This window comes from Coccidioides immitis (assembly GCF_000149335.2).
Source record: "Coccidioides immitis RS genomic scaffold supercont3.5, whole genome shotgun sequence".
NCBI lineage: Eukaryota > Fungi > Ascomycota > Eurotiomycetes > Onygenales > Onygenaceae > Coccidioides > Coccidioides immitis.
Window position 1 is genome coordinate 3,200,097 of NW_004504307.1, and position 12,811 is coordinate 3,212,907.

A 12,811-nucleotide genomic window follows, 5' to 3' on the forward strand; every position below is an offset into this window, starting at 1 on the left:
GGTGCGCGTGGCTCTCGTCTTTTAATTTTCTTTTTCTTTTTGTTTGGTTGCCTGCTTGTTAGTTTTTCAAAAAGAAAAACACGTGGCTTAGCTCCGCTCAGGTCCAACGCTCGTTGGAATAGTCAAGCTGTGAGAAGATTTTCACTCCTGCAAGCATATACGAGTCGCAGAAAAACCTGCAACGCGGACACCAAGAACGAAGCGATATGAAACTCATGGTTGGCTGTTGATAGGCAGCTCCCCAATTGCCTCTCACCTCTCTATTTCCGGAGGAATATGCGCTGAAAATACATAATACCCCATCTAGCTGCAGGCTCCACATCGGTCCAGCGTCCGAGGAAGGTGATTCTTTCGGGTAAAAAAAGAGCACCAATGCCATCAAAGAACCGTAAGCTCGGACCTTTGGAACATCTGCCTGTGTCGTCACCGAATGAAGGACAGGTGAAGGCGTCCAAGCCGCCCCAAGAGGTTTTCCACTTTGTCAGCGTCAATCCGATATCTGAGGTTCAAAAATCACATAATCGGACCGTCATCCGATCGCATGCCAGTAAGTATATCTGGCGTCAACACCGAGCTGGGCGATCAGAGAAGAGCAGCGCGAAGAAACCGTATGCAAAGGTCTTAAACCCTCCATTACCCGGTTCCAAGCAGGTAATCCATCAACCGAAATGGCCTTCCTCGCAAGGTTCAGCTACACTCTCGGACGACGAGTTAAAGCCATCCTCGAACCCGCCGTTTAGAGAATTAGAGGATCCTCCCGCTAAGGCTGAAGACAAAGCAATTCAGCCCTCCCCGAGTAGGGCTTCGCCATTGTCCCTAGAATTACACCGACCTGATTGCGGCGCAACGTATGTTTCCCGGACTAATACTCGCCCGGGAATTACACAGAGGCATGTCGATGGTCCATTTAACCAATTAACGGCCTGGCTGTCTAACCCTACCCACGTATATCCGTCAATGTTGGGCGAATCGATGATTAGCAAATTGATGCGATACGGTCAGTCTGTTTTCTACCCTTCAAGCCCTCTCTCTATCTTTTTGACCACTATCGTATTTGAGGCTTCCTCGCAGAGGTTGATAAGGCGGGAAGGTTTGAGTGCTGTGCATGTATGTATGTATGTATGTATGCACTGGCCACTCTTTGCTGACTACCAGCCAGCTGCCTTTGAGCTTTGGCCTGGACTGGTTCTAGGTGCTTCAAACCAAAAATGGGATCGAGAGGAAGCAGCTGAGAACTGGATGCCCCGGGCAATGACCAGTCCTCCCCTCTTTACTGCATTTCTATACGGTGCTGCGGGACACATGCAGACGCGAAAGCGACTCGAGGGTGGGCAGTTTCTCCCGCAAACAAGAGAGGAGAAACTAGAGCAGATTGTCTGTGAGACTGAGACGATCAAAGAGTTGAACAGAATGATGCAGGACCCATCCCAGGCGTGTTCGGACGAGGTCATTCTCGCCGTGTTGTGTATGGCTTTTAATCGGATTGATTATTCCGAATGGAGCGTGCCCGATACGTGGCCGAGAGCACCACTGCGCAACCTCCAGTGGCTGGATGTGTATGGCGGACTATCGCTGAACGATCATCATGTCAAGGGTCTCCTTGCGCTTATTGAGATGAGAGGTGGTGTTTCACAGATGAAATTGCCTGGCTTAGCGGTGACATTGTCAACGTAAGTGATTCCCGTCTGTTCGCATGAAGGATATGAGACATGGGTTACTCACTCACTCCTGTAGGTCGGTTGTGATGCTATCAACCAAATACCTTGTCAGACCGCGGCTCCCATTTGTGCCCATATTCAAAGAAAGTGCGGAGGGGCGAACACCTCATTGGCCGACGATGATGAACGATGTCGAGCTGGCTGATGACGGCCAAATGGACCCCATCCTTAAGGCGAACTTGCCGTACAACATCTGCGATGTCCTTCAGAACATGCGGGACTACAGCAACGTCGTAAACCTGTACTCCCAAGGCGTCCTCCCAAACCTCGAGCTGGCCAGCATCGCTGATCGCCGCAACTGGATCCAATATAGTCTCCTCTCACTACCCTCTATCTATGAATTAGATGAGCAATCCATCCAGCACCACAAGACATACGAGGTTTGTCGCCTTGCGGCAATGATATACAGCATGCTTGTTATCTTCCCACTTCCGGCCGCAAACCGACCGTTTAAGCGGATAACATCGATGACAAGAGCAGCGTTGGCTGAGTCGGAGCCGTTGACCGCCTGGGGGCCCGCTGGTGAGATGCTGCTATGGTCGTTGGTGCTGGGGGGGATGGCGGCGAGAAACACGCCGGATAGGGGGTGGTTTGCCGACAAACTTGTAGAAGTCCTCGCTTCTGGAGGGCCAAGCACGTGGGAAGAGCTGAAGGAAGTGATGGTGCAGGTGATGTGGATGGACAGTGTGTGCGATATGGGAGGACGGGCTTTCTGGGAGGAAGTGATGAGCGTTGGCCGGAGCTGGATTTGAGGGAAACAGATGATATTTATTTTGATCCTATTTCTAGCTATCTCCCTTGGATCATCTTTCCTTTTTTGACCTTTTCGGCAGCGTGTTCCTACATAACGCACTCCGTACACACCGGGGACATTCCTCGCGAGGGTTTCGGGTGACTGTTGCTCGGAATTTTTAGTTCCCTTTGAAAGGCCTGTTAGCTATATACATCGCCCACACTAGCATTTTTGGCCGAAATAAATAAATGATTCTTTGTTCTCGAAAATTTTCCGCGAATTGACCCAGAGCCGTATAGAAACTGGGGACATGTCGGGCAATTCTCGCGTTTGGAAGCAACTGTGGCTTTCTCGGTTCATAGTTGGCATCCAATCTCCAGGTCGGGGCCGGCAACAGACTCCTAAAAGCATCTTCACCAAACTGGTTGCCACCGACTTTGGTAGTTCAAGTCTCGGAGGACAGTAGGTTCGTCAGTGTGCTACAACAGGCTTGAATCAGAGAGTTTGTCCTGTTCCTGTGAGAACTCATTGAAAGAGCGGAAATGCATTTGTCTACATTTAGAGTCAGTTATACGAGGAGGTTGCCAGCCTTTTCGAATTGGACCATCTCCTGTGTCTTCTGAGATCATAAGTACCTTTTTTGGCTCACTACGGAGTACATAGTTACAGGTTACAGTAACTATTCCAATTCCTGACGCCTTCCCCGACCCAGGCTGTTGTGTTGTGCCTATGTCAGTTCACGCTAATTCCTTTTTCTTTTCTTTTCTTTTCTTTTCTTTTCTTTTCTTTTCTTTTCTTTTCTTATCTTTTCTTTTCTTTTTTTTTTTTTTTTTGGGGGATAATTTTGAGGGTTTCCCAGATGGTTATGATCTGTCCTTTTGAGAAGATGAATCAGAGGGCGGAAAAAAAAAGAAAAAAAAAGAGACAAGCCCAAAACCCGAGCGAAGGAGAGACGGCCAAGGCTTAGATTTGAATCCTGCGCCCAATCACGGTTGGCCAGTTCTGCCTCCAATGACGCTGCGTGCGGTGGAAGAAAACTATGTACGGTACGTATGCCGGGGGGTGGCAAAAGGACGGGGGGCGCGGCGGCGAAAGTTGATTCGAACGAGGAGTCGCTTTTCGCCAACGCTGTCGTGACCATTTTCATTGGCCGTAGACGAAAGGTTGACTTTTCGAGGCCGCGTCCATCGCCGCGATAAGGCTGGCGGAGCCCCTGGGCGTGTTCTCCCGCGATCTTGGTAAACTCGGCGATTTTCTTGGTTGAAGGGAGACAGAGATTTCACGGGCAAGTAGGCTGGGGATGCAGGTATCGGGGCAGGACAAGCATTGGGGGCGAACTTCTGATGACCTGTCAGTCCCGAGGCACCGTTCGCCTGCTGTGTTGTCTCGCTGGTTAGGATTTGTTGTTCGGCTTGCGGTGAAGCTTTTTTTTTTTTTGAAAATTTCTTTTTTCTTGTTCCCTTTAGAATTTTTTTTTTCGATTTTTAATTTTTTTAATTTTTTTAATTTTTTTATTTGGGTATTTTGCATTTTTTTATTTTTTTTTTGCCTGGGAACCAAAGAAAAAGGAAAAGAAGAAGAAAAAAAAAAATTTCGAAGCAGAAGCCCTACTAGTCCCAAAGAGGACAAGCTCGGGCTGGTAATTTTCCCACTCGCTCTTCTTTCTTCCTTTCTCTCGCCTCTTCGTTCTTAATTCTTCTTCTTCTTCTTCACAACCTCTTCGCCATCAAACTCGCGTCTTTTCATCCTTCACATCCTCCCTCCATTCCCCCCTTTCTCAAACAGAGCTTCTACAGGTCTCCTTGTTATTCCTTTTCTTTGCTTTTGATTGTCTTTCTTCCTTCCTTTCTCCATCAGCTTCGCGTGATTAGACCTTTAGATCCGAGAGAGATAGATTTACCTTTTCTTCTGTTTTTCTGTCTCTCTTTTTCTTTTTTTTAAGGTCTCCCTCACAAACACAACCCCAGATTCACAGTCTGAGAGAAGAGTCGTCCCTTTGAGAAACTTGCTTTCTGTCTCAGTCGCTCTTTTCTCCTTTCACATCGGTTGTCTGAACTCCTGTCCCAGGTCTTCTCGAGCAGCTGAACCCTGTGAAACCAGACACAACAGCGAAAAGAAAAACAATCAACATTTCAAATAATCATCTGTTACTCAGTATGTTGTGCTCCCTTTCCGTCCGATTTGACCGTCTACGTCTGTTGGTTCTTTTTTTGTTTTATCTTGAAATTTTTTCATACCACTGTTTCCCCCGGCTAACATCAGTCCCTCCGTTAGATCCATATTCAATCATGGCTGATTCCTTGAAAATGGCTGGCCTCTCGCTCGAGGACTCCCAACACGCCCCTAGCCATGCCACCGGTCGTGCCCCGTACATTCCTCCCCACCTCCGTGGTCAGCAACGCGCCGGCCCTACCATGCCTGTCGATGGTGCTGCTCCACAAGGTCGTCCTCCAATGAACCCTGGCTCTTGGGGTCCTAAGTACGTGCCCTTGCCCCCATTTTTTTACACCACCCCTTTCTTTTCTAGTAGTTACTAATTCATGAAGTAAAAGTGGTGCTCCTCCCAACAACTGGGCTCCTCGAGGAGCAAATAATATCAACGGTGCCCCTGCCTGGGGTGCTGCTGGCGGCGGTGGTGCTCGTTTCGATCCAAATGCCTATGGCCACCCTGGTCATCGCGGCGGTCAGAGCCACGGTGGTGCCGGTAGCGGTGCTGCCCGTGGATCCGGTGATGGTCAGTGGCGCGATGGAAAACATATCCCCGGTCCACCAAATGCCCGTCTTGAACGTGAACTCTTCGGCGTCCCCAACGACCCGTCCAAGCAGCATACCGGTATCAACTTCGCCAACTACGATGACATTCCTGTCGAGGCCTCAGGTCACGATGTTCCAGAGCCAGTGACTACCTTCACAAACCCACCCCTGGATGACCATTTGATATCCAACATCAAACTTGCCACCTACAAGACACCGACCCCAGTCCAGAAGTATTCCATCCCAATTGTCATGGGTGGTCGTGACCTCATGGCCTGTGCTCAGACCGGTTCCGGAAAAACTGGCGGTTTCCTCTTCCCGATTCTCTCTCAAGCTTTTAAAAACGGTCCTTCCGCGGTCCCAACACAAAACGCCAACCAATTCAGCTATGGCCGTCAGCGAAAAGCCTACCCAACCTCGTTGATCTTGGCCCCTACCCGTGAATTGGTGTCTCAGATCTACGATGAAGCCCGCAAGTTCGCTTACCGCTCCTGGGTTCGCCCATGCGTCGTCTACGGCGGTGCGGATATCGGTTCTCAGCTCCGCCAGATTGAACGTGGCTGTGACCTTCTCGTCGCTACTCCCGGCCGTCTTGTCGATCTGATCGAACGTGGACGTATCTCTCTCTGCAATATCAAGTACCTCGTCCTTGATGAGGCCGATCGCATGTTGGACATGGGTTTCGAGCCCCAGATTCGCCGCATCGTCGAGGGAGAGGATATGCCACCTGTCAACGGACGTCAGACCCTCATGTTTTCGGCTACATTCCCTCGTGACATCCAGATGCTCGCCCGCGACTTCTTGAAGGACTATGTGTTCTTGTCTGTCGGTCGTGTCGGATCCACCTCGGAGAACATCACCCAAAAGGTCGAATACGTCGAAGACGCCGACAAGCGCTCCGTTCTGCTTGATATCCTCCACACCCATGGAACTGGACTCACTCTCATTTTCGTCGAGACCAAGCGCATGGCTGATTCTCTATCTGAGTTCCTTATCAACCAGAATTTCCCTGCAACTGCTATCCACGGTGACCGCACTCAACGTGAGCGTGAGCGGGCTCTTGAATACTTCCGCAACGGCCGCTGCCCTATCCTCGTTGCCACTGCTGTTGCTGCTCGTGGTCTCGATATCCCTAATGTTACTCACGTCGTCAACTACGATCTCCCCACCGACATCGATGACTATGTCCATCGTATCGGCCGTACTGGTCGTGCTGGTAACACCGGTCTGTCCACAGCTTTCTTCAACCGTGGCAACCGCGGTGTCGTCCGTGACTTGATCGAATTACTCAAAGAAGCTCACCAGGAAGTCCCGGCCTTCTTGGAAAATATTGCTCGTGAGGGCAGCGGATACGGCGGCCGTGGCGGCGGTCGTGGTGGTGGAAGAGGCCGTGGTGCCAATGCCACTCGTGATATGCGTCGCATGGGCGGTGGCGGTCCTCCAATGAGTGGTACTCCATCCTACAGCGGTGGTTATGGTGGTGGCGCCAACAACTATGGTGGAAGCTATAGCAGTGCTCCATCTTACGGCGGATACGGCGGTGGCTACGGTGGAGGCAGCTACGGCAACCCATCTGGTCCCACCGGGCCATCTTCTTGGTGGTAAAACCATTCATCAGTTTCTTCCCATGACCATGCGGGTCTTGGTTTGAATCTTTCTCTTCTTGACGAGTCTCGTCTCGACATAAGAAGAATAGATCAGACCGAGACTTAACTTTTTCCCAAATTCTTGTCTCTGAATGGTTTTGGTCATGACCTGCGACGAATTTCTTTTTCATCGATGCTTTTGCTATTCGTTACTTTTGCTCGTTACTCGTCGATTCGGTTACGGTTTAGATGCGCTCTTCGATGCAGTCCGATCTTCTTTGCTTCCGGGCCTTGTTCGCATGGTGGTCGTTGGGCTTGTCCAACCGAGATTGCATGAACATCATAGATAGCGTTGCTCTTTTTTCCTCTTTCTACGACCGCTTAATTCTGATACCCCCTATGTCGTTCAGCCGCTGCTGAAAGAGGAGCTAGCTCGAGCGAATTGCCGAGCCGGAACGCATTTGTGCTTTTTGATTCCCTCCGAAAAAAAAGTGCTCTTTACGATTTTCATGCCATCTAATGTTTGCCCGAACTGCATCGATCCGTGCGTTTTAAATAGATCTCTTATACTGCAGTTTTTTCCTTTTTTCTTGATTTCACGGGGTGTTGTCTGTATTTTATGTTTGTTCTCGTTATGACCTTTTACCGCTGTGTCTCTACAGCTCGTCATCGGTTTACGTGCTTCGATTCTACCTGACCTTCAAAGAGTGACAGTTTCCTTGTCTCTGTTTTCTTTTCGCCTTCCAAAAAAAAAAAAAATAACTGGACGGAGAGATCTTGGTGTTAATAGATGTCGTTTGGGGCTTCGGAACGTTTACATGGCACTAAGAGTGTCCCTCCTCGGTTGTCACGCAGGGCGAAACGACGGCGGTTAATAGACGGGTTCTTTTTGTTTTGCATTGCATAGCGGCGTTGGTTTGAATTTCCAGCCGGCCCACGGTATTTGGGCGGGAAACAGATTTTCTCTTTCCATCTGCGGGGTTCGATGAGGTTTATTAGCCTACAAAAAAGTTTTCGATATCCTTTGGGACGATTTCGTTTTCTTTCGAACTCTTATCATAATGATGCGAAGGAGAAATTTAAAGTGGAGATTTGAACACGCACACTCAGATGGAATGGATTTTTCGACTTTGAAAGCGCGCGCGCGGGCTTTCTCGAGTCATCGTCCTTTTTCGAAGCGCGTCGTCATTGGCAAATGAGTTCTGGGAGGCGGAGTGTGGTTTTTTCCGTTGTTGCTCTCTTTACCTTCCGGGTGAATGCTAATATCCCTTGCTCGCCCTCTTGGAGGTTTTCACCGGCGTCTTGACCTCTTCGGATCTCTAATTTGTTCGAGCTTGGAAAATGGCCCCGATGATACAGGGCGGACGGTGTGATTCCAGTTATTCTTCATGAGGGCAAAGCAATGAAGAAAGGATAAAACCAAAAGCAAAAACAAAAAAAAAAGAAAGGGACAAAAAGAACCAACAAAAAAAAAGGACGGATTCTTTCCGCTCGCTTTTACTGGGTAGTTATTAGTTAGCAAAATGGTACATACGGTAACGGAATAATATCTGAGTGTCAAGAGATTTCTTCTATTTACTATCTCTTTGGGTATGTCATTCGTAAACCATTCTTCATAATTGTCTCTGAAATCAATCCTCAAAATACTAGTTGAGGAGTCTCCGATTCCCCTCTAATGCTGGCAAAGGAAAGATGCAAGGCTGGGATTGCTTTTATGACTCCCAACTCCCCACGTGTCTCAATGATATTGATCTGTGTGAAAGGGGAGGGAGAGCCCAGGTTGTGTGCATCTCCCGTTCAATATTTATTCCTTCATTGTACGGTCCACGAACTTGATCACCTTGTTTCCGGTCTTGCTCCGCTCCAGCTCTTCGGTGCTCTGAACGAAAGTCACACGGAAAAGCATCTCGTTAATGGGAAGCAGCCCGAAAAATTTCTCAAGTATCGCGACCAGCTCCTTGGTAGATACGAGTTTGGGATTGTCCGCGTCCGGGCGGAAGATACGTATCTCTAGGGCAGTCTCCGGAGTGCCATCCGTGTAGCTGAGGGCGATCTGCCACTGCAGGATGCCGTAATTCTCGGTGCGCATCAGCGCCTCCACCTGATCAAAGGCAAAATATGCGCCGGACCACTTGAAGCTGAAGCGACGATCACGTCCGTACAATCGCAGGAGCTTCATATGCTGAGCTTCGGCGGGCGGGATTTTAGCCAGGGCGCTCGCTGGCAACGGATGGAGGGATCCCACGTCGCCGGACACGTATCTCACCAGTGGATTCCGTAATCGTTGCAGCGAAGTCTGGACGACAATTCCTGCTTCACCTTCGGGGAGTTCAGCTAGGCTGACAGTGTTTTCGCTTTGGTCGGGGTCTTCTACGGAGAGTGGAAGGATTTCGATCACCATTGATCGAGTGTCGAAGATAAATTCCGTGCAGTCGTCGTCTGTGTCACCGGTCAAGTCTAAATTCGCCACGGCCCACGCCCCGGCCTCTGAGCTGCCGAGAATGGAGCAGATGGTAACCGGGCCCATGACAGACCTGATGAAAGCCCTCTGTGTGCGAACCAAGGGTTCAGATGTGTATAATACCTTGTCAACATTGATGCCCTCTCGTTCCTCGGGAGGAAGCGAAGATATGTAAGCTGCGAGCTGGACGATCTGGCTGCCATCTGCAGCCACGACATTGATTCGATACTGTATGAGCGCTTTGACAACATCAGCATAGGGCATGTAGATTCCGGCACAGAAGACGCCTGCGCCGGCCTGTTCAGCTATCTCCGTTATCAAATCAAGAGCCCTAGATCCTATCAGCTCCATAATACTATCGATACATGAATGTTAGCGGGGTAGTCATACCGGTAAAAATGCCCTGCAATGTGCATCGTGAGCATCCAATCGCCCGGCTCGATCAGACGACAGTGTTTGACCAGTGCGCCTGTCACGTCCCGCTGCCGTCTATTCTCAACAGAGTCCGTGACAAAAACCATGGGCACGCCGCCTGACCCTCCGCCGGTAACGCTGATATATGCTTGCTGGCGGTATCCATTTCGAGGGTCAGGATCCGCAGATAGTCTCTGGATTGTGCGGTACCTACGCGGTTTTATTCGCTCTTTTTAGCAAAGGTGTAATCGCACAGCAAGAAGGTGAGCGGGAACTGAGGATCCAAAGCATGCATGTACCTACAGCGACTCTTTCCGCGTAAGAGGAAAACGCTTGAGGTCGAGGACACTTTGTTTATTGAGCCGGGCGGCTGCTAGGATCTTAGAGGCAGATTCTGGCGTCGGGGGATATTCTGCAGCAGAGTAGAACGGATGGACCATGGCCATCGCAAGGATATCCTGGAGTGAGTAGTGGTCTGGCGTCATGCTGGTTTGTTTCTCATATAGCGTTTCTTCCCTTTTTTTTTCTCTCTCTCTTCAAAGATGACGGTTTCCTTGGTTGACGAGATGAGGACAGACCAACAGGCCAAAGAGCGTCTGTTTCCCCCGGGCGTGCCTAGTGTCGTTACATATAGCCCGGCTCACTCGTGCACATTCCCTTTGTGCTCCGGCCCTCCGGGTCGCCATGCCCGATTTGCACGAAGGCAGACTCGGAGTCTGACCAGGGATGGCATTGCGCGCCCCTCTTAGCGGAGCTGCGCAGGAACATGCGCAGCCACTTGGGTGTCAAGACAAGCATGTCAGCAATGGTTCGGTTGAAATGGAAATATGCATTTGCAGATGTGCTCTCTGTCTTTCACCCGATCATCCTTCTGGCACGTTTCTTTTTTGTGGCTTGCGTGAAGAGTGACGGGCGGCAATATGTTAGACGAGCTCTCGCCACCTTCAGCTAGCCGTGGACTGAACACATCGGGCTGGGCTGTGTGACTTGCGTGCATACGATGGATATTCTTTCTTTTTCTTTTTTTCGCGGGATGTGGAGTCAATTTTTGACGTTGCTTCCCCTATATTATGACTACTGCACACTTGGGCACCAGCTCGATCAGTGGCGGATGGACCAGCAATTTTGATTCCAGCCAAACTCAAATATTCCCTGCTCCAAATATTCCCTGAAAAGTGTCAACGCTAAGCCGGCCTATTCGAACTATCCTCCGAAACCCTTGAATCAAACTCAATTTGGACTCCAAGATCGCCTCGGGTGGATGGCAGGGGTCACTCCGTCGTACCTCGTAAGGTAGTTTGTCGATCATTGATCTAAGTGGTCAGATATGTGCTAACATACGGAGTAGATGTCGGTTTATGTCGTCAACCCCCCACAATCAACCGAGTCCCATCACCGTTGACGCAAGATGCTCATAGGCCCAATGCCTCTTCAGCAGCAAACGGCCTGGCGTCCCATCGCACTCGGCGCAGGTGGCGACGTGGGTCTTTCACCTCACTCCTCGCATGAAGCCAACGTCTATTGTTAATGAGAATAATCGACCCTCGAGGAAGCAATTCGGGCGTCAGGTGTAGTGTCGCAGCCTTCGCGTTGGGGCTCTGAAGGCTCTCTCCAAACTCTTGCAACGCCAATTTCGCGCCGTTGGTCAAGGGCTCGAGGATCTCTTCGCGAAAACGTAGCTCAGCTGCACCGCTGCCGCTATCCTTGCTGAGAAGAGGCGCAGTAATATGTCTCTCGTCACTCTTGATGAATTCTGCCGGGACGGTTATGCGATATTCGGGTCTGGAGAGAGATCTTCTTGTTGCTGGAGACAATAGACCTGCAATTTTATCGGCATCGAGGATCGACAACGTTCCTCCGCCGCAACGATCTGGCTGTAGTACCTGCAAAGCGAAGAACCGCGGTGGAAGGTGCTCATAGCTGCAGTCTGTGTGCCAGGGGAAGTCTCTGGCAGTTTCCGAGCGAGCCGGCTTCGAAGCTGCTTGTTGATTCTGTCCGGGAAGAGGTCGGACGTCCCAGAACCAGCCTCGGGACGCAGAATGGGTAATGGGCAAGCCGTGGCCGTGGTGCTTGTGTAGGCTCAGGATCAGTTGTTGCATATATTTACTTTCATCGTCTTCGAAACCGAGTTTGATCTTCAAGACCCCCGTCTCACCCAGAAGCTCGTGAACGGAACGGACGTGATCTTGTTCGTTTGCACACCGAATATCAGAGGCATAAAGCTGCGAGATGGAGCTATGATAACCTAGATACTTGGATAAGTGTTCTGTGTAATCATTCCATGCCGGAGGATACCTGCGGGTGCGACACTCACGGGCAGTCGAATGGGACCTCCCAATAGCTCCCATCGCGGGCCTGTACGCTCTGCGAAGGTTACTCCACATTATGCCGAATCACACTTTGTATGTTTTCCCTGCCTGTGAATCTTTAGTCGGATGCCTTAGTGAGAGAACGGAGGGATTTAAGAGCTCTTTTTTTCTCCGCGCCTCCTTCTTGACGGAAGGTTTACTATATTATGCGGTATTTGATCTTCGCAGTTCGTCATTCAGAGCCTACCGACGATATAGCCAATCCCGGAAGCTCGCAACCCGGGCAGCTTCACGATCGCTTGTCAAATATTACGAGCTACCGTTGTAAGAGTTTTGCTCAGCCAGCACCGACACCCGCATGCCGGGAGCGTCGGCGAGGATGTGCAAACTTTTTTAGGAATTCAGCACCTTATGCCTGCAGTCAATATTTTAAATCGTCCTGGCAAAGGACGATCAAAGTTTGGCTTGTCGGCGCCATCAAAGTGAATTTGTCGTCGATCAGACCTATCATCCTCGTCCCCCTTGCATGCTCAGACAGCCTCATTGCTGCCGGGGCAAGGGGGGGAAGGGTGCGACAAGCGGCATGCACTGATAGAAACAATTGAATGCGAACAAGGATTCTTTTAGCACTTAGCCACAAAAGAATTGAAAGCAGAGAGGCAAAAGAAAAATGCAACAAAAGTGCCGGCAAGCCTCTAAAAGCGGACATCGTGGCGATCCTCCGGACAAGGCGTTACGAATCAACGGAAAGTTCAGACCTGGGCAACAACCGGCGTGCCTTCTCGGGGAACAATTCGTCGGCCGTGTTAAACGAGGCGAAGATCAAGATGATTAAA

The 12,811-nt window shown here is 50.2% G+C and overlaps 4 protein-coding genes across 4 annotated transcripts; 2 read left to right on the forward strand and 2 right to left on the reverse strand.

The window, feature by feature from the left end:
• The first annotated feature begins 144 nt into the window (after positions 1 to 144).
• Positions 145 to 2,720, forward strand: CIMG_09562 (uncharacterized protein). Its single transcript, XM_001239940.2, has 3 exons — positions 145 to 1,107; positions 1,156 to 1,670; positions 1,735 to 2,720. Exons 1-3 carry the CDS (start codon positions 373 to 375, stop codon positions 2,468 to 2,470), a joined length of 1,986 nt encoding a protein of 661 aa, XP_001239941.1. The 5' UTR covers positions 145 to 372; the 3' UTR covers positions 2,471 to 2,720.
• Positions 2,721 to 4,178: 1,458 nt separating this feature from the next.
• CIMG_09563 (ATP-dependent RNA helicase DED1) lies at positions 4,179 to 8,346 on the forward strand. The gene is made up of 3 exons (XM_001239941.2): positions 4,179 to 4,605; positions 4,726 to 4,930; positions 5,004 to 8,346. Exons 2-3 carry the CDS (start codon positions 4,740 to 4,742, stop codon positions 6,808 to 6,810), a joined length of 1,998 nt encoding a protein of 665 aa, XP_001239942.2. The 5' UTR covers positions 4,179 to 4,605; positions 4,726 to 4,739; the 3' UTR covers positions 6,811 to 8,346.
• CIMG_09564 (uncharacterized protein) lies at positions 8,341 to 10,203 on the reverse strand. Its single transcript, XM_001239942.2, has 3 exons — positions 9,970 to 10,203; positions 9,643 to 9,876; positions 8,341 to 9,583 (listed from the first exon to the last, which is right to left on the reverse strand). The coding sequence occupies exons 1-3, from the start codon at positions 10,149 to 10,151 to the stop codon at positions 8,596 to 8,598; spliced, it is 1,404 nt and encodes a 467-aa protein (XP_001239943.1). The 5' UTR covers positions 10,152 to 10,203; the 3' UTR covers positions 8,341 to 8,595.
• Positions 10,204 to 11,078: 875 nt separating this feature from the next.
• On the reverse strand, positions 11,079 to 12,014 carry CIMG_09565 (uncharacterized protein; the record flags this gene model as incomplete). Its single annotated transcript, XM_001239943.2, has 1 exon — positions 11,079 to 12,014. The coding sequence occupies one exon, from the start codon at positions 12,012 to 12,014 to the stop codon at positions 11,079 to 11,081; it is 936 nt and encodes a 311-aa protein (XP_001239944.2).
• Positions 12,015 to 12,811: the final 797 nt, after the last annotated feature.

Bases quoted from the DNA above. Each gene is read 5' to 3' on its own strand.
- CIMG_09562 (XM_001239940.2), top strand. From the start codon at position 373: ATGCCATCAAAGAACCGTAAGCTCGGACCTTTGGAACATCTGCCTGTG. The intron at 1,108-1,155 runs GTATGTATGTAT...GCTGACTACCAG, and splicing joins AAGGTTTGAGTGCTGTGCAT to CCAGCTGCCTTTGAGCTTTG. The intron at 1,671-1,734 runs GTAAGTGATTCC...TCACTCCTGTAG, and splicing joins TTAGCGGTGACATTGTCAAC to GTCGGTTGTGATGCTATCAA.
- CIMG_09563 (XM_001239941.2), top strand. From the start codon at position 4,740: ATGGCTGATTCCTTGAAAATGGCTGGCCTCTCGCTCGAGGACTCCCAA. The intron at 4,931-5,003 runs GTACGTGCCCTT...ATGAAGTAAAAG, and splicing joins CCTGGCTCTTGGGGTCCTAA to TGGTGCTCCTCCCAACAACT.
- CIMG_09564 (XM_001239942.2), bottom strand. From the start codon at position 10,151: ATGACGCCAGACCACTACTCACTCCAGGATATCCTTGCGATGGCCATG. The intron at 9,877-9,969 runs GTAGGTACATGC...AAAACCGCGTAG, and splicing joins CTTACGCGGAAAGAGTCGCT to GTACCGCACAATCCAGAGAC. The intron at 9,584-9,642 runs GTATGACTACCC...GATAGGATCTAG, and splicing joins ATTGCAGGGCATTTTTACCG to GGCTCTTGATTTGATAACGG.